Raw genomic sequence first — 17963 nt, forward strand, 5'->3', positions numbered from 1 at the left:
AGGGGCACCTGGGTGGCTGAGTGATTGAGCATCTGCCTTTGGTTCAGATCATGTTCCCGGGGCCCTGGGATCAAGTCCCACATTGGACTCCCTGCAGGGACCCTGCTTCTCCCTCTACCTATGTCTCTGTCTCTCTCTCTCTCTGTCTCTCATGAATAAACAAATCTTAAAAAAAAAAAAAGGAAAGAGACTAAATTTTCTTAATTTTTTTTTAGTTCTTACCATGTGCCAGACCATAGGGATATTCCTTTGCTTTGTTTCATGATCTTAACAAGCCTACAAGGAAGAATTAATTTTGCTGTCTTATATATATAAAAAAACTGAGGACCAGCCAGTTGCTTATAGTCACATAGCTAGTGACTATAAGTCAGTACTGGCACCTGGGTTGATTTGACCCCAAGCTCATTCTCTCTCCACCATACTGGCAATTGCCAAACTTTTTGGCATCTTGATTTCAAGCCAAAATCAAGAGTTAGACGCTTAACCAACTGAGATACCCAGGCACCCCAAAATAGAAAATATTTATGAAAAATAACTATGTATTATCACCAAACAATAAACTTAAAAGGGATATTTCAAATCTGTTTAATGTCTGACTTAACAGAAAATAGTTGGATTATCATGTTTGCTTCTGCATTTGGTTTGTGATTTGTTGTTTTGGTTGAGATATAGGAAGAAAATCAGGAATCACAGTCTTTATACAGATTTTTCAGATAGTTGTGGGTATTAGTCTTTAATACCCCAACAAACCTATTGAACAAGTGGTAATTTTTTTTTTGAGATTTTTTTTTATTTATTTGACAGGGAAAGAGGGAGGGAGAGCACACAAGCAGGGGGAGCGGCAGAGGGAGAGAGAGAGAAGTAGGCTCCCCTCTGAGCAGGGAGCCTGACACTGGGCTCCATTCCAGGGTCCTGGGATCATGACCTGAGCTGAAGGCAGCTGCTTAACCACCACCCAAGGTGCCCCCCAGTAGTAGTTTCTTAAAAGTCGTTTGCAATGTAGCATATGAAACCATATAAAAAAAAAAACATATCAATGAAAATTTGCATTAAAATCCATAGGTTTATCTTACAATTTGAATCTTTCCCCATACCTGATTGTAACAAATCATCATTCAATCAGAATATTGGTCCCACGAGGTATGCAGACCTCGATGTTGACCCATTTCAGTATATGGCGAAAAATCACATTCATTAATGCCACATCACCAGTCTCATCAAAAAAGTCTTTAAGTAGCAGATACAAGTTTCCCAAGATTCTAATTTTGACTTGAAAGTTCATGTTTTACCATTGGCAACAAATACCAGCAGTTGTTTTCCCTGAGGACACAGGCTTACTTCATTTTAGAGAGACTGTGAAATAGTCGAGTCTGAAGAACCATTTCTCTTGGTCCTTTTTCTGAAATGCCACTTCATGCAGAGTTGCTAGTTCAGCTTGCAACTCCATTGTACAAGTGCTTTCCCTCAAGACAACCATCCCCATGCACAATATGAAAAAGTTGTTGAGATTTAGAGCAATGCCTGGTCTGTCCACTCCGTGGGGAGTATGTGGTATCTTGGACTCTTCTCTCCTTTCTCGGACATTTCACTTTTTAGAAAATCCTTCTCCAAGACCCCGTCCTTCTTTAACAACATGGCAATTGATTACCTGAGAAATGAGTCACTGCCCAGGCGAGGATGACCCTTACACTGTTCAGTGTGGCAGGTAGGCATGTTCACATTTTATTTTTTTAAAAGACTTTATTAATGAGAAACACAGAGAGAGAGGCAGAGACACAGACAGAGGGAGAAGCAGGCTCCATGCAGGCAGCCCGATATGGGGCTCGATCCCAGGACCCCGGGATCAACCCCAGAGCCAAAGGCAGATGCTCAACCGCTGAGCCACCCAGGGGTCCCGCATGCTCACATTTTAACAGGAGAGGTCTGGAGTTCTGTAGAACGCTTTAACGTGAGGAAATAGCTCTGTGATGAGGAGCATTTCAGCTTAGGGTCATAGGTAAATGGGGTGATTTCTGGAGCCCCTGAAGTTACATCAAGGCTCTTTCCACTCAGCTGAGACAAAGTCAGAGGAATCGAATGATTAAACAATCAGAGGAAGGGGACAAAACCCACATAGCAGTGGTTTATCTCTTTGAGAGATGAAGGCTATGGTTTTTTTAATTTCAGTTTCTAATGGATAAAAAATATGCAATGTTTACATTGTCAGAGGACAAATAGAGCCACGATATACATCTCAGTTTACACAGCTCATTTCACAGATAATTCTATTTCTAATGTTTCCATGTTGCTTCCCCTTGATGTTAGGACATTACTAAGTAGGTAATGTTTTGGTATTTTAGGGGGCAAGTCTCACCAAGACCTCCCCACTGTACTGTTCTGTTTAAGGAGGATTTCATGAGTTTTCTAGGCAGAGAATGAAGAAGGGGTGTGCCAGGGAACATCTCTGGATAATTCAGCAGCTGTGTCAGGTTTGCCTGGCTTCTTCCTCTTGTCTGGAAAAAAATGGGGTGTCCAGGAAGTAAGTTGGGAGGACGGGTAGTACTGCCGAGCAGATCTGTGTACCTGAAATACTCACCAGCTGAGCAATCAGTTTTTTTTTTAAAGATTTTATTTATTTATTTATGAGAGACACAGGGAGAGAGGGAAAGAGAGAGAGAGAGAGAGAGAGAGAGAGAGAGAGAGAGAGAGAGAGGCAGAGACACAGGCAGAGGGAGAAGCAGGCTACATGCAGGGAGCCCGATTTGGGACTCGATCCTGGGTCTCCAGGATCAGGCTCTGGGCCAAAGGCAGACACTAAACTGCTGAGCCACCCAGGGATTCCCAGCTATCAGCCTTTTGTGTGTTGCATCTGTAGATGATCAAACTGACTTCTCTTTCAAGTCCTGAAATATGAAACCACGTTGTGCACTTTTTGGAAAATCCTCTTGTGAGTGTTCTAGAATTCTAGAAGTACTGATTTGGTCTTTCAGTTCTCATCTGGACCTAGGAAGCCTGTTTAATGTCTACCTCTAGTCTCTGCTAAATTCACTGTGAGTAAATAAGTAGTGGTCAATTAATATCTATGAAATAAAATTTATGGAGTTAAATTCACTTTTAAAAAATGATGGAGTCTTTATTTTTTTATTTTTATTTTTATTTTTATTTTTAATTTTTATTTATTTATGATAGTCACAGAAAGAGAGAGAGAGAGAGAGGCAGAGACACAGGCAGAGGGAGAAGCAGGCTCCATGTACCAGGAGCCTGACATGGGATTCGATCCTGGGTCTCCAGGATTGCACCCTGGGCCAAAGGCAGGCGCCAAACTGCTGCGCCACCCAGGGATCATGATGAAGTCTTTAAAAAAATCACAGTGTATGAAATGACTCTATGGTCAAGTGTTACTTGCTCTGTGGCCCTCCTCCAGAGTTTGAACATTTGGAATGTAGGGAGGTTTCAGGGCCTTAGAGTTTTAGTGTCATTTGTTCAATTTTACTTAAAGATCCTGACTTAGGGGATTCTTATATGTCCCATGGGCTGTGACTTCCCTATTGGACACTGCTACCTGGTTAATTGTCATCTCCTTGCAGCCCTCATCACAACCTGGGACCCCTCCTCCTCTAGTGCTCCCAGGCCTTTGCTCATATGACCCCTTTTCCCTTATGAAACCCCCTTTCCCACTTTGCTCCTCAAGTCTGTCTATATACCTTAACTAGTCTTCAAGGCCCAGCTCAAATTCTGACTTCTCCAAGAAGCCTCCTTTCTAATTTGTCACCACTGTCTCTTCAATGTTGACAATAATGGTACCAATGACTATCAATGATTGAAAAGTAACTGTGTGCCAGGCACAATAGGAGACTCCTGCAGCATCTCATTCAGTCCTCATGATAACTTTGGGGCTGGGAAGTACAGAATGCTCGGAGAGTCAGAGTGCACTGGCCATGTTATACTCTAAGTGACGGGGTTGGAACTCCTGTCCTGGTTTGTCTGGCCTTGACAGCCATGCTTTTAACCCCTTCCAATCTGCCCTCCTGAAAGGTGCTGATTATCTAATTGTGAGAAGCTGATGAAGCTAGGTGGGGCCTCAAAGGTCATATTATCTAATCCTCATTTATAGATGAGGATCTTAAAGCCCAAAGAGGCAAAGAGACAACAGGTAACACAGTGCGGTGTTAGCAGCCTCGGGGTAAGTACCAGTTTTCCTGGTTCTCAGACTCAGTCATCACTCATTCATTCAACAAAAGTATATTAAAGCCTTCTATGTTTAAGGCACTATGTTGGGTCCTGAGCATCATTCCTGCTGTACCGTTTGTGAGTTTAATGAATCTACACAAAAAGCTGTCTTTTTTTTTTTAATAATTTTTATTTATTTATGATAGTTACACACAGAGAGAGAGAGAGAGAGGCAGAGACATAGGCAGAGGGAGAAGCAGGCTCCATGCACCAGGAGCCCGACGTGGGACTCGATCCCAGGTCTCCAGGATCGCACCCTGGGCCAAAGGCAGGCGCCAAACCGCTGCGCCACCCAGGGATCCCACAAAAAGCTGTCTTAAAACAGGATCAGAGTGCTCGCTTTGGCAGCATAAAATACTAAAATTGGAACCATACAGAGATTAGCATGGCCCCTGCACAAGGATGACTCGCAAATTCATAAAGTGTTTCATGTTTAAAAAACAAAATAGGGGATCCCTGGGTGGCTCAGCGGTTTAGCGCCTGCCTTTGGCCCAGGGTGCGATCCTGGAGTCCTGGGATCGAGTCCCGCATCGGGCTCCCGGCATGGAGCCTGTTTCTCCCTCCTCCTGTGTCTCTGCCTCTCTCTCTCTCTCTCTCTCTCTCTCTCTCTGTCTATCATAAATAAATAAATCTTTAAACAAACAAACAAAACAAAACAAAACAAAACAAAATGGGATCAGAAAGAGCAAGCCCTTGCCTCCTCCTAGTATGGCTTTGTGCAGAAGTGCCACACACCACTGCCAGCTTCAACATTGGTACCATTGTCGTTGGTCTGACCCACTCTCAGCAGCAGCAGTGTGTTAGAGACTGGAGGGCAGGGTGTTTGCAGGGTCATGTGCAGAGTGCAGAAAAGCACTGCTTATGAGGATAATTCTTTTTTAAAAAAGATTTTATTTATTTATTCATGAGAGACACACAGAGAGAGGCAGAAACATAGGCAGAGAGAGAAGCAGGCTCCATGCAGGGAGCCCGATGCGGGACTCCATCCTGGGACTCCAGGATCATGCCCTGGGCTGAAGGCAGACACTCAACTCAACTGCTGAGCCACCCAGGGATCCCATGAATATAATTCAGTATTGTTCAAGTAGCTGTTTTAAGGACAAGCATTAGAAAACAGGAAGCATAACTCCAAGTTTTGCCAACAAAGTCTAATCCAATTCCAAAAGACTTTAACTTTATCCCTCTTTTGCTCTTGTGTGTGTGCGTGTGTGTGTGTGTGTGTGTGTATAGAAGTCACCAAGCTTGTCTTAGCTGTCTCCCCTCCTGACATTACTACCTGACTGTATTATTGTCTTTTATTTCATGGTCAGGTATTGTCTAAGGATCCCTGGAAATGCCCAACAAACCCTCTCAAGTGAGCTGACAGGAGTTGGGGGCCACAGTGAGATCCTGTTTAGGAACTTGGAAGGAAAGGAAATGCCATTGTTCCTTGAGATTCAAACAGTAATGTCAGCACATACTAGATCAGAATAAAGATAGACACGCACACTGATGTAATGGAGAAAGAGGGCTACCGGGCCAGCAGTATTGGACTGCAACCTACCACATGCCACCCGAACAAGGCTGTCTGACCCAACTGCACACAAACAGGCCTTTTCCAAGTGTGTCTAGTACGGAAGCACAGGCACAGAAGCAGTAGCTGAGGGACAGGCTCCCTGTTGTTCATTCCATGCTTGGTGCAGCCTATGGTGGTTTAGAAAGGCCAGACTTCAGCCTGTAGGGGAGGGAGCCTGACCCTTGGACTAGAGCTCTTATGCCTCATGGTTGGGAAACCCAGTCTGCCCCAGGTAGAGCACCCTCTATTTCCAACACCCCTCCAACCCTACCCACCCTCCATGTAAACTTCCTGAGAGGGACAAGAAGGAGGCTATAATTACAAGCAATTATCCACTTGCCCTAAGGGGCCATCAGGATTCCTGCCATCCTGTCCTATAATCTAGTGTCTCTGTTACTAGAAGCCTCTGGTAATCCTTCCCATCCAGACTGTTCCTTGGGTACAGTTTGACACATCCGTAATGTAACTCAAGCTTCCCAGACTCCTCTCTTTTCTATCTACAACCAAAATTGGTGACCTCATGCACCAAAGGCTTTCAATAGTGCCTGGAGGTAGATGACTCCCAAGCTGGTTTTTCCCACCTTAGCTTCTTCCCGAACTTCAAAGTCAGAAGCCATTCAGTTGGCTACCTCATGCCTCATGCCTGTGCATCTCAATGTCCAAGACCAATTCCTGTCACGCCATCCCAAATTCACTTCTCCATTTTCACCTCGCTGTGCAAGTTAGAAACTCTGGAGCCATCCTTGACTCAGTTTCCCTTGCACCCTTTTAAGTCGCCTAGTGACTCCTGATGCTCAGCTCCATTGCTCTGCCTCGTAAACCACCACCTCTCACCACCAGCTGCATTCATCTAAGACGCCCCACTCCCACTTTTACCCCCTCTCAGCCTTTCCTCACATCAGCTTGAATAATCCTTCTAACAGGTCAGGTCACATCACACTCCATCCCCTAATGGTTTCTCATCTCAGACTAAAAATCTAGTCCTTTCTGGGCACAAAGCTCTACACCATCTTGTCCTTGCTTTCCTTTCTGACCGTATTTTCCACCAGATACCCCCAGATATCTGCTCTGCTCCAGATAATGAGGGCTCAGCATGCTACGTACTCCTACCTTAAAGCCTTTATGCTACTGTTCTGCTTGGAAACCTCTTCCCCCCAGGTATTCCTGTGGCTCAGTTCCTCACTTCATTCTGATTTCCCTACTGAAGCCTTCCCTGAAGGCTCCTATCAAAAGAGCCTACACCACCTTTTAGAATGTAATTCAGAGATAGCAGGGACTTGCTTTCGCTTGCTCTCTGCTGAATCACCAGCACCTACAACAGTGACAGGGACATTGCCACTTACTAATTTTTTTGGAAATATTTTATTTATTTATTCATGAGAGACACACAGAGAGCCAGAGTTAGACAGAGGGAGAAGCAGATTTCCTGTGGGGAGCATGATGTGGGACTCGATTCCAGGACCCAGGGATCATGCCCTGAGCTAAAGGCAGACGCTCAACCACTGAGCCATGCAGGTGCCCACTAAATATTTGGTTTTTGAAGATTTTATTCCCGCACCGGGTTTCCTGCATGGGGCCTGCTTCTCCCTCTGCCTGGTCTCTGCCTCTCTCTCGCTCTCTCTGAATGAATAAATAAATAAATCTTAAAAAAAAAAAAAAAAGAGGGATCCCTGGGTGGCGCAGCGGTTTGGCGCCTGCCTTTGGCCCAGGGCGTGATCCTGGAGACCCGGGATCGAGTCCCACGTCGGGCTCCCGGTGCATGGAGCCTGCTTCTCCCTCTGCCTGTGTCTCTGCCTCTCTCTCTCTCTCTGTATGACTATCGTAAATAAATAAATAAATAAATAAATAAATAAATAAATAAATAAATAAATAAATAAAATGAAATGAAATGAACCCTGGACTTCTGAGTAAAATAGGTGATATGATGTGATTTTTTTTTTTCACCATTTTGGTAATAAGTTCTTCAGTGTGAATTTCAGCTTTCAGATATTCTTATTTTAATTAATTAATATTTTATTTTATTTTTTAAAAAAGATTTTATTTTGAATAAGTAATCTCTACACCCAACATCGGGCTCGAACTTACAACTCTGAGATCAAGAGTTGCATGCTCCACCAAGCCAGCCAGGTGCCCCTAATTAATTTTTTTATTTTACTTACTTATTTATTTTTTTAGGTAGGCTCCGTGACCCACGTGGGGCTTGAATTCATGATTCCAAGAGCAAGAGTTGCACACTCTACCAACTGAGCCAGCCAGGTGCCCCTAATTGATATTTTAAAAATTGTTATAGGGATCCCTGGGTGGCGCAGTGGTTTGGCGCCTGCCTTTGGCCCAGGGCGCGATCCTGGAGACCCGGGATCGAATCCCACGTCAGGCTCCCGGTGCATGGAGCCTGCTTCTCCCTCTGCCTGTGTCTCTGCCTCTCTTTCTCTCTCTCTCTCTCGGTGACTATCATAAAATAAATAAAAATTAAAAAAAATTGTTATAAAAATGAAACAATAGTTTTCAAAAAGAATACAAGTATTTCAGGCTCCTAAGTGTTTAAGTCTGACTTTATTTTTAAAAACCACATTTAAAACTATTAAAAGCTTGTAATGTGGGGGGTCCCTGGGTGGCGCAGCGGTTTAGCACCTGCCTTTGGCCCAGGATGCGATCCTGGAGACCTGGGATCGAATCCCACGTCGGGCTCGCGGTTCATGGAGCCTGCTTCTCCCTCTGCCTGTGTCTCTGCCCCTCTCTCTCTGTGTGTGACTATCATAAATAAATAAAAATTAAAAAAAAAAGAAAAGGGCCCAGAGTCAGTAAACATGAATGAATGATTATCTGAGGGAATAAGTGAATAAAGGATAAAAGAAAAGAAAGAAAAAAAGGCAGATCTCTTGGGCAAATCTCCAACTGGATGATAATGTGTACTCCTGAGCTTGAGTGGAGAGTAACAGCAATACTAGGGAATGCATTAGGAGAGATATTCCAAGCCAACTGTTAACAGCCCAATAAAATTGTCCTATATTTTGTGGGGTTTTTCTTTTTTGGCCTATGATTCAATAAATTATTTTTTGTTGAGTAAATATCTATTATGTCATTGCTGCTGAATTCTTTAATGTGTAAAAAAAGTTCACTTCAGAATTACAGACGAATTCATTTGTTTTTTAAAGTTTTACCATTATAAATACCATGTGGAGCAAGCGTCTCTTCTCATTTCCAGTGGGAGACATTGTCCAATTGATTCTTACTTCATGATTTCCCTTCTAAGCACTAAGTTGGTGATAGGTATCATATTCATCTTTTTTTTTAAGATTTTATTTATTTATTAGAGAGAGAGAGAGAGAGAGGCAGAGACACAGGGAGAGGTAGAAGCAGGCTCCATGCACAGAACCCGACGTGGGACTCGATCCAGGGTCTCCAGGATCATGCCCTGGGCTGAAGGTGGCGCTAAACCACCGAGCTACCCAGGCTGCCCTCATATTCATCTTTGAATCCTCAGCTGCCACAGTAAACTACAACCATGAAGTAGTTGCTTACATTCTCCACCCCATTCCTTCTGCCATCATCTTAGCCTAGCTGCTCTTTATTGTGGTTGGAATATTATAACAGATTACTGAATTTTTTTTCTTGTACACTTGATGCCTGACTACTCCTGACAAAAAAAAAAAAAAAAAAAGAAAGAAAGAAAAAGAAATCATCTTACAAATATTGCTAACTTGATAATTCTACCTAAATCAATGCATCATTAGGCAGCTCAAAACTTTAGTCAAGGGGATGCTGGAAGTTTAAAATTTTGCTACTTAGTTTTCTGTTGTTAAAGCGAAATTTCTTAGTCTCATCCTAATATCTGGAACTTTATATTTTTTCAAAGATTTTATCTATGGAACATATAGGTGGCTCAGTCAGTTAAGTGTCTGCCTTCAGCTTAGGTCCTGAGCCCAGCTGAGCCTCCCATCAGGCTCCCTTGCTCAGTGGGGAGTCCACTTTTCCCTCTCCTTCTGCCTTTCCCCCTGCTTGTGTTCCTTTTCTCTCAAATAAATATCTGAAAAAATAATAAAAGTCCTTATTCCTTTATTTTTAAAAAATATTGTATTTATTTATTCATGAGAGACACAGAGAGAGAGAAAGAGAGGCGGAGACACAGGCAGAGGGAGAAGCAGGCTCCATGCAGGGAGCCTGACGTGGGACTCAATCTCGAGTCTCCAGGATCACGCCCTGAACTGAAGGTGGCGCTAAACTGCTGAGCCACCAGGGCTGCCCAAAAGTCCTTATTCCTTTAAAAATATTTTATTTATATTAGTGAGACTGTGCATGTGCATGAGTGCATGCGTGAGTGGGGGTAGGGGTAGAGTGAGAGCATCTCAAGTAGACTCCTTGCTAAGCTTGGAGCCCCATACAGGGTTTGATCTCACTATCCTAAGATCATGACTGGAGCTGAAACCAAGAGTCCTATGTTTAATTGACTGAACTACCCAGGTTCCCCCGGAACTTTTGAGATTTCTAAATGCTCAGGCTATACCCGAATCAAAATCCAGAAAGGAAGAACCTAAAAATCTCTATTTATTAAGCATCTGGGTGACTTTTATGATTAAGTACTTGTGATCCTTGTACCATCAGCATCACCTGGGAGCAAGAAAAAAATGTACATTTTGGGCCCCTCTCTGCTTTGTGGTGGGGTTGATAGTTTTGGTGTAGTCTTTCAGGTGATTTTGATGTATACGAAAGTTTGAATAACATCAAACTAACCTCCAACAGTGACATAGGGCAGTGGTTCTTAAATTTGGTTGCACATTAGAATCACCTAAGGAGCTTTTAAAAAAAGTACTGATGCCTGGACCTTATCCCCAGAGAGTCTGATTCAATTGGTTTGGGGTATGGCAAACGTTTCAGTGGAATATCATGGATAATGAGGCTTATGTCCTCTGCCATCCATAATCATTTCACCATAATTTTGAATTTATTTAGTTTTGCTGACTGGATTTATACGCAAAGGTTTATTAAATTTGGATGCTTGAAATAAACTTATGACTTTAAAATATCATTGTTTATTGGGATTCTGTGTAAGATTTAATTTTAATAAAGGGATGTTACTAATGATTTGAAAACTACAGGACCCACAGACTCAAGTCTAAACTCTTTAGTCTTTTTAAAAAATTCAATTAGCCAACACACAGAACATCATTATTTCAGATGTAGTGTTCAATGATTTATTAGTTCTGTGTAAACCCACCGCTCATCACATCATGTGCCCTCCTTAATGCCCATCACCCAGTTACTCCATCCCCCATACCCCTCCCCTCTAGCAACCTTCAGTTTGTTTCCTTTAGTTAAGAGTCTCACGATTTGTCCCTCTCTGATGACTGCTCAGTTTTCTTTCCCTTCCTCTATCATCCTCTGCGCTGTTTTTTATATTCCACATGAGCGAAACCATGTAATTGTCTTTCTCTGATTGACTTATTTCGCTCAGCATAATACCCTCCAGTTCCATCCATGTCAGTGTAAATGCTAACCAAGTATGCATCCTTTCTGATGGTTGTAAACTCTTTAGTCTTGCCTTTAGGACAGAGTGTACTGCTTCTCTTATTGATACCCCCTTAGCTCTGCTCTCTAGCTGTAACACATGTCTAGGAGGTATGCCTTCAGCACTTAGGAAGGGGAAAGAGCACCATAAGGATGTCCCAGACTACATTCTAGTTCTAGCCCACTGGAATCTTGGCAAGTCACTAATTCTCTTTGGGGTTCTGTTTCCTCGTTATGAGGGGAGGAGATAAAACCAAGTCTGTCTAGGACCCCTTCTGAATTGGTATGTTATCATTTACACATTTGGGTGAATTTCCCAACTTGGAGTGCATTATCTTTTCCTTTCTGCTTCTCTGGGTTAATTTATCCTGAGGCATAGTTTGAATTCTAATTATCCTTACTATTTTTTTTTTCATTCAGTCTAAGTTTCTTCAACCTCTTAGGCATCTTTCTATGTTTATGTCTGGCTTCCTACTGAGTAATAACAAGGTCTCACATATCCCTTTGTATCCCCAAATAACTAACACATGGTAAATAAACAAGGTTTGGTTTGTTTTTTAGGAATTACTAAAAACATGAATTACTGCCGCTGCCCATTTTTGCCCAGTGAATCTTTCTTACTGTACCAAAGGTTCTAATTCATATCTTATTCATCTTATAAAGTTTCTTTTATCATAGTCCTTCCTATTTATCCTCTACTTTCCAGGAAGTATTCTCTAAAAACAGCTCTCTTCTGGCCTCTGCTGGTGTGATAGCAGACAACCGTTTTGTTAATTCTTGTTTAAGTGCATGCTCAAGGACTCAGGCGTAAGTAAATACACTGGAGTTTTGAAAGGAACCATTCTAACAGCATCAATTCAGCAAAGTGAAAGATTCTGAGAGGTCTCTTAAACTGCCACGCTTGCTGAGCACAGACAGCTGGATGGTAAAAATTTGAGATGTATTTCAAAATGCTTATTTCTGAAGTGGTATTTTTCACAATTAAATTCCACTGTTAAAAAAAAAAAATTCCACACTGTTAAAATCAGGATTAACAGAATAAGATTCTTAGGTGTAGGTTTCTTTTCCTTTTTAAAAGAGATTTTATTGGGGATCCCTGGGTGGCGCAGCGGTTTGGCGCCTGCCTTTGGCCCAGGGCGCGATCCTAGAGACCCGGGATCGTAATCCCACATCGGGCTCCCGGTGCATGGAGCCTGCTTCTCCCTCTGCCTGTGTCTCTGCCTCTCTCTCTCTCTCTCTGTGACTGTCCTAAGTAAATACAAATTAAAAAAAAATAAAAATAAAAAATAAAAGATTTTATTTGAGAGGGTGCGTGCACAAGTCGGTGGGGGGGGGGGGGGAGTGTAGAGAGGGAAAAGCCGACCCCACTGAGCAGGGAGCGCAATGTGGGACTCAGTCCCAGGACCCATGACCTGAGCTGAAGGCAGACTCTTAACTGACTGAGCTACCCAGGCACCCCAAAGTGTTTCTTTTTCTTAAAGATTTTATTTATTCATGAGAAACACAGAGAGAGGGAGAGACATAGGCAGAGGGAGAAGCAGGCTCCCCACAGGGAGCCCAATGTGGGACTCGATCTGGACTCTGGGATCATGCCCTGAGCCAAAGGCAGACACTCGACGATCAAAGGCTAAGCCACCCAGGCATCCCAATGCATTTTTATTTAAAGAGTTTTTAGGGATGCCTGGGTGGCTCAGTGGTTTGAGTGCTTTGGCTCAGGGCGTGATCCCAGAATCTCAGGATTGAGTCCCTCATTGGGCTTCCTGTATGGAAAACTCAAGTTTTAAAAAAGTGCATTTTAAAAACTCATTTAAAGGTAGAGTTGGTCAGGGGCGCCTGGGTGGCTCAGTGGGCTAAGCGTCTGCCTTTGGCTCAGGTCCTGATCTCGGGGTCCTGGGATTGAGCCCCATATCAAGCTCCCTGTTCAGAAGGGGGCCTGCTTCTCCCTCTCCCTCTGCCCTTCCGCATGACTTGTGTTCTCTCCCACTCGCTCTGCTCTTTCTCTCTCAAATAATCTTTAAGCCCGGGGTGTGATCCTGGACCCCTGGGATCGAGTCCCATGTAGGGCTCCCTGCGTGGAGCCTGCTTCTCCCTCTGCCTGTGTCTCTGCCTCTCTCTGTGTCTCTCATGAGTAAATAAATAAAATCTTTAAAAATAAAATAAATGGTTGGATAACTGTTAAGCTACAGGTTAGACTATCTCTTCCTGCGTCTGCTTAGGCTGCCTTTTATTTATTCTTTTATTTTTATTAAAAAACATTAAAAAATTTGAAAGAGAGAAAGTACTTGAACAAGTGCAGGGGATAGGGGCGGAGGAAATCTTTCAAGCTGACTCCATGCTGAGTGCAGAGCCTGATGCAGGGCTTGATCCTAGGACCCTGAGATCACAACCTGAATGGAAACCAAGAGTTGGTCACTCAACTGACTGGGCTGCTCAGGCACCCCTTAAGCTTCCTTTTATTTATTTATCTATTTATTTTAAAAAAAAAAGACTTTATTTATTTATTCATGAGAGACACACAGAGAGAGAGGCAGAGACACAGGCAGAGGGAGAAGCAGGCTCCATGCAGGAAACCCGACGTGGGACTCCAGGATCACGCCCTGAGCTGAAGGCAGACGCTCAACCGCTGAGCCACCTGGGCTGCCCCTTAAGCTTCCTTTTAAAAAGGAAAATCCGTGACGGGCACGGAGGGGGACACTTGACGGGATGAGCACTGGGTGTTATTCTGTATGTTGGTAAATTGAACACCAATAAAAATTAATTTATTAAAAAAAATTAAAAAAAAAGGAAAATCCATTGGAGATATAGAGCTCTAACTGCACATGTGGTGCCTGTTCAAATCCAGGTGTCCCTCAGACTCCTGGCCTTTAGAAGTACTATACGATAATAGATACAGCTCTGATTCTGGAATTAGGCAATCCTGGGCTCTAATTTTCACCTCTTAGTTATTAGAGGTAGCCCAGTATTAGAGGTAGCCCAGTAACAATTACGGTCATTGAGAAACAGGGGAGGTTATTAGGTGGGGCCTTCTGGAAATAAACTTTTTTTTTTTTTAAAGATTTTATTTATTTATTAGAGACAGAGAAAGAGAAAGAGGCAGGCAGAGGGAGAAGCAGGCTCCATCCAGGGAGCCCGATGCGGGACTTGATCCAGAGTCTCCAGGATAATGCCCTGGGCTGAAGGCGGCGCTAAACCGCTAAGCCACCAGGGCTGCCCTGGAAATAAACTTTTTAAGTTATTTATTTAAGTGATAAATCTCTACAGCCAATGTGGGGCTCGAACCCACCACCCCGAGGTCAAGAGTAACATGCTGTTCTGACTGAGCCAGCCAGGTACCACCTCAATAAAGTTTATTTGATGTTGAGTGGAAAACTTTTTAAAGAGGGGCAGAAACAAATGACATGTTTTTTTTCTTTTCCCTTCCTTCTGTTTAGAACATGGACATGATGTTAGAGGTGGCATAGCTACTTTATAGTGACAAGGATGAAGGCCACACACAAAATACAAAAGAGCAGAAAGCTAGAAGAATCTGAGTCCCTGAGGGCATCATGTGGCTGCATTACCAGCCTTGGACTGCTGACCTCCAGACTTTTTAATGTGAGAAAAATAAAACCAGTCATTTGTTGTTTAATCTGTTTTTTAGGTCCATTTTTTTTTTTCAGCTTAATGTTAAGCTGACACATGAATTCACAAGATTATTTAAGGATTAAAAGAGAAAAATCTATGGAAGAGTATAACACAGTTCCTGGCATATAGCAAAGTTACCACTGAATGGGTGCTATTATTTTGGAGAGATTGGGGACTGCCAGCAGGGAACAAAAATCAAATATAGGATAAACAATTTGGGAAGGGAAGAAAAGTGCTGAATAGAAGCTACGATATGGGGGATGCCTGGGTAGCTCAGTGGTTGAGCATCTGCCTTTGGCTCAGGTGGTGATCTCAGGGTCCTAGGATTGAGTCCCACATCAGGCTCCCTGCAAGGAGCCTACTTTTCCCTCTGCCTGCCTCTCTTTCTGTGTTTCTCATGAATAAATAAAATCTTAAAAAAAAAAAAAAAAAAAGCTACGATAGGGTTGTAAAAAATTCAGATCATGTTTAGAGCCAGGCCATGCGTTTTCTTAAGGGGTCTTAGAGTAGATACTCAGTGTATGTAATTTCTTTTGCTATCCTCTCTGTGAGAACATAAATTGATATCATGTGTTCATGTGAGAACCTTGATCAACGAAGAAGATGAGACGAGGCAGAGATTTCTAGGAACTCTGAGAACAGTTTTATGTATGTGGTTAGATTTTAGTGAGGCATTCCATTCGGTGTCTCATTTTCTCCTGCTTAAGCAATACTGTCAAAATATGGATTAAAGAAATATTCAAAAAAAGACACAGATAAACAAAATGTCACTGAAAATGGTGACACAAATATGGTCTGTCATCTTGATGACTCAGACACTAGGTCCCGGAGGAACAGAAGTTTGCTGAATAGAGAAATCTATTTTACTGCCCACTTGGAAGTTAATAACATCAATCATTTCAGAAAGACAAATACTACTGAGCTTGAACACATTGGCAGAGAAGAACCTAACAAATTCAGCTTGAAAACTGCACCGGAAAAATAAAAGTATGATGAAAAGAGACTATGTGAAAACCTGGGATATTATGATCAGATCAAAGAATTATGTGAACTTATAGAATATGCAAAAAGAAGGTTGGTATTTGTGGCTGAGCCTCCAAAGGAATTCAATATAGAATAGTAGCTCATTTCAAGTAAACCAAAGAAGAATGCTGTAAAGTTAAAAGGATCACTAAAATTTAGACTTTTTTTTTTTTTTTTAAAGACTTAAATGTCAGATAGTGGAAAGACCTAAAGAAGAGCAACTGATTGGCACGCCTGGGTGGCTCAGAGGTTAAGTGTCTGCCTTTGGCTCAGAGTGTGATCCCGGATTCCCAGGATTGAGTCCCACATCCTGCTCCTTGCATGGAGCCTGTGTCTCCTCCCTCTACCTGTGTCTCTCATGAATAAATAAATAAAAATCTTAAAAAAAAAAAAAAAAAGGAGAGCAACTGATTAAGAGAATGAAAATTTGTAGCGATTCACAAAGCCACTGCTGAATGTAAACACCAAGGGAAGACTGAGTAAAAAGATATGAAAGGCAACAAATCACAGACTACAACTATCATATTTTCAAAATTGTAATAAGGTATTAATCAAATAAAGTAAATAAACAACTCTTAAGTTAGAGTGCAAATGAAAGCACCTTACTGTTTTAAAGGTGCAAAGCAAGACAATACAACATAAGCACATCCACATTTTAAATAGTTGTGTGGTGGGTAAATGCCATTTAAAAACACGTTCAATAGAAAAATGATTTATAAGTCAGTTTATAGAAGATCAAACAAAATCAATGTTTAATACCAACTTTAACTATAAATAACTAAAAAGAAATGAACTGTCTTCCATCCTGTTTTTGCTTCAACATCTATGTCTTCTGCTCCTTGCCTTTTGGAGAAAACATTGCGTTGTAAGGCTGCCGTCTTTTGGGACGAGGACAAGGATCAAGATCTTCCTTAATGTAACCTTAAAAACAAATGACAAATTTAGGAGACTGTATTTGCAACATGTATTTCTCTCAGCATGTACCCAGTAAACATATGACTTATTTAATGCCTTCTAGTTTACATGCTCCTGCTTATTAGCCATGCAATGTTAATGAATGAATCATTTCACTACTTATCAAATGTGTTGTATACATTATCTTGGCTAATGCTCACACTCCTTTAAGTAGCCTCCACTATACCTCCTTCACAGATGAGGTAATGGAGACCCAAGGAAGTTAAAGAACTTGCTCAAGTTCACAAAGCCATGAAGTGGAAGAGGCTGACACTTTGCTAAATGGCTGTCAAACCTCCAGAACCAGAGCTCTTAAGTACTTTCCTAGTTTGCCTATCAGTTGCAAATGGGGAAAGACTGCTAAACGAGAACTCTTCACTATTACAATACTATTACAGTAATTCCAGGTGCTTATCAACAAGACTTTCTGTGGCAGTTACTTCTTTAGATGATGTGCCCCTATACTCTTCAATCACCCGATTCTCCTAAGGTATCCTGAATCATGTAGTTTGCATTTTGTCATAACCCCTTAAGGTCATAGTAGGTGTATAAACACAGGGTCTATCCAGATTGTTTAATTTTATTTGATGACCAGGCAGGGTCATCAAGTCAAAGGGAAGGTAATTTGGCTTATTAGTGGGGAAAGTGAAAATATGGTAATGGCTACAAGAGATTTTGCATCTTTTGGAAAAACTATCTTACTACTCAATATCTGGAGCTTCAGAGCTGTATACATTCTCAAGTCATATTAAATGTCAGCGCCAATTTGAAGGCGCTAGTTGCAGCAGTCTTCCAAACAATGGTCCTTTTAACTCAGATATGGTTTATAAATACCCAGCATTCTGGATTAAGTGAGGTTTTAAAATCTAAAATTCAGAGTAGTTGCTTTAAAAAGATACTCTCTTTTTAACGATATAACTTTGCTGGCAACTTTTGTAATGTCTTTTTATTAAAAGTCATTTTGATGAAAGGAAAGGATAAACAAGAAATTAACTTGCTGAAATTTGAGTGATAAATGAGGATAACGAATACACAATCGTATTTAAGTGATTATACACAATCTCTGGTTTCAATGACATTACTCACAGTGTTA

General features: G+C 41.9%; 1 protein-coding gene and 1 non-coding gene across 8 annotated transcripts in view; one reads left to right on the plus strand and one right to left on the minus strand.

The window, feature by feature from the left end:
• Positions 1 to 4541: 4541 nt before the first annotated feature.
• Positions 4542 to 4646, plus strand: LOC129509183 (U6 spliceosomal RNA). The gene has a single exon (XR_008664297.1). It is a non-coding gene; the product is annotated as a U6 spliceosomal RNA (small nuclear RNA).
• An 11792-nt stretch (positions 4647 to 16438) lies between these two features.
• RBBP8 (RB binding protein 8, endonuclease) overlaps positions 16439 to 17963 on the minus strand; it is a 104630-nt gene continuing 103105 nt past the window's right edge. For all 7 annotated transcript variants that reach the window (XM_055323883.1, XM_055323876.1, XM_055323877.1 and 4 more), the window contains one exon: positions 16439 to 16837. In XM_055323883.1, the coding sequence (XP_055179858.1) occupies positions 16740 to 16837 (98 nt within the window). In that variant the 3' untranslated portion in view covers positions 16439 to 16739. The remainder of the gene's footprint in view (positions 16838 to 17963) is intronic.

This window comes from Nyctereutes procyonoides, unplaced genomic scaffold, assembly GCF_905146905.1.
Source record: "Nyctereutes procyonoides isolate TBG_1078 unplaced genomic scaffold, NYPRO_anot_genome, whole genome shotgun sequence".
NCBI classification, from domain to species: Eukaryota; Metazoa; Chordata; class Mammalia; order Carnivora; family Canidae; genus Nyctereutes; species Nyctereutes procyonoides.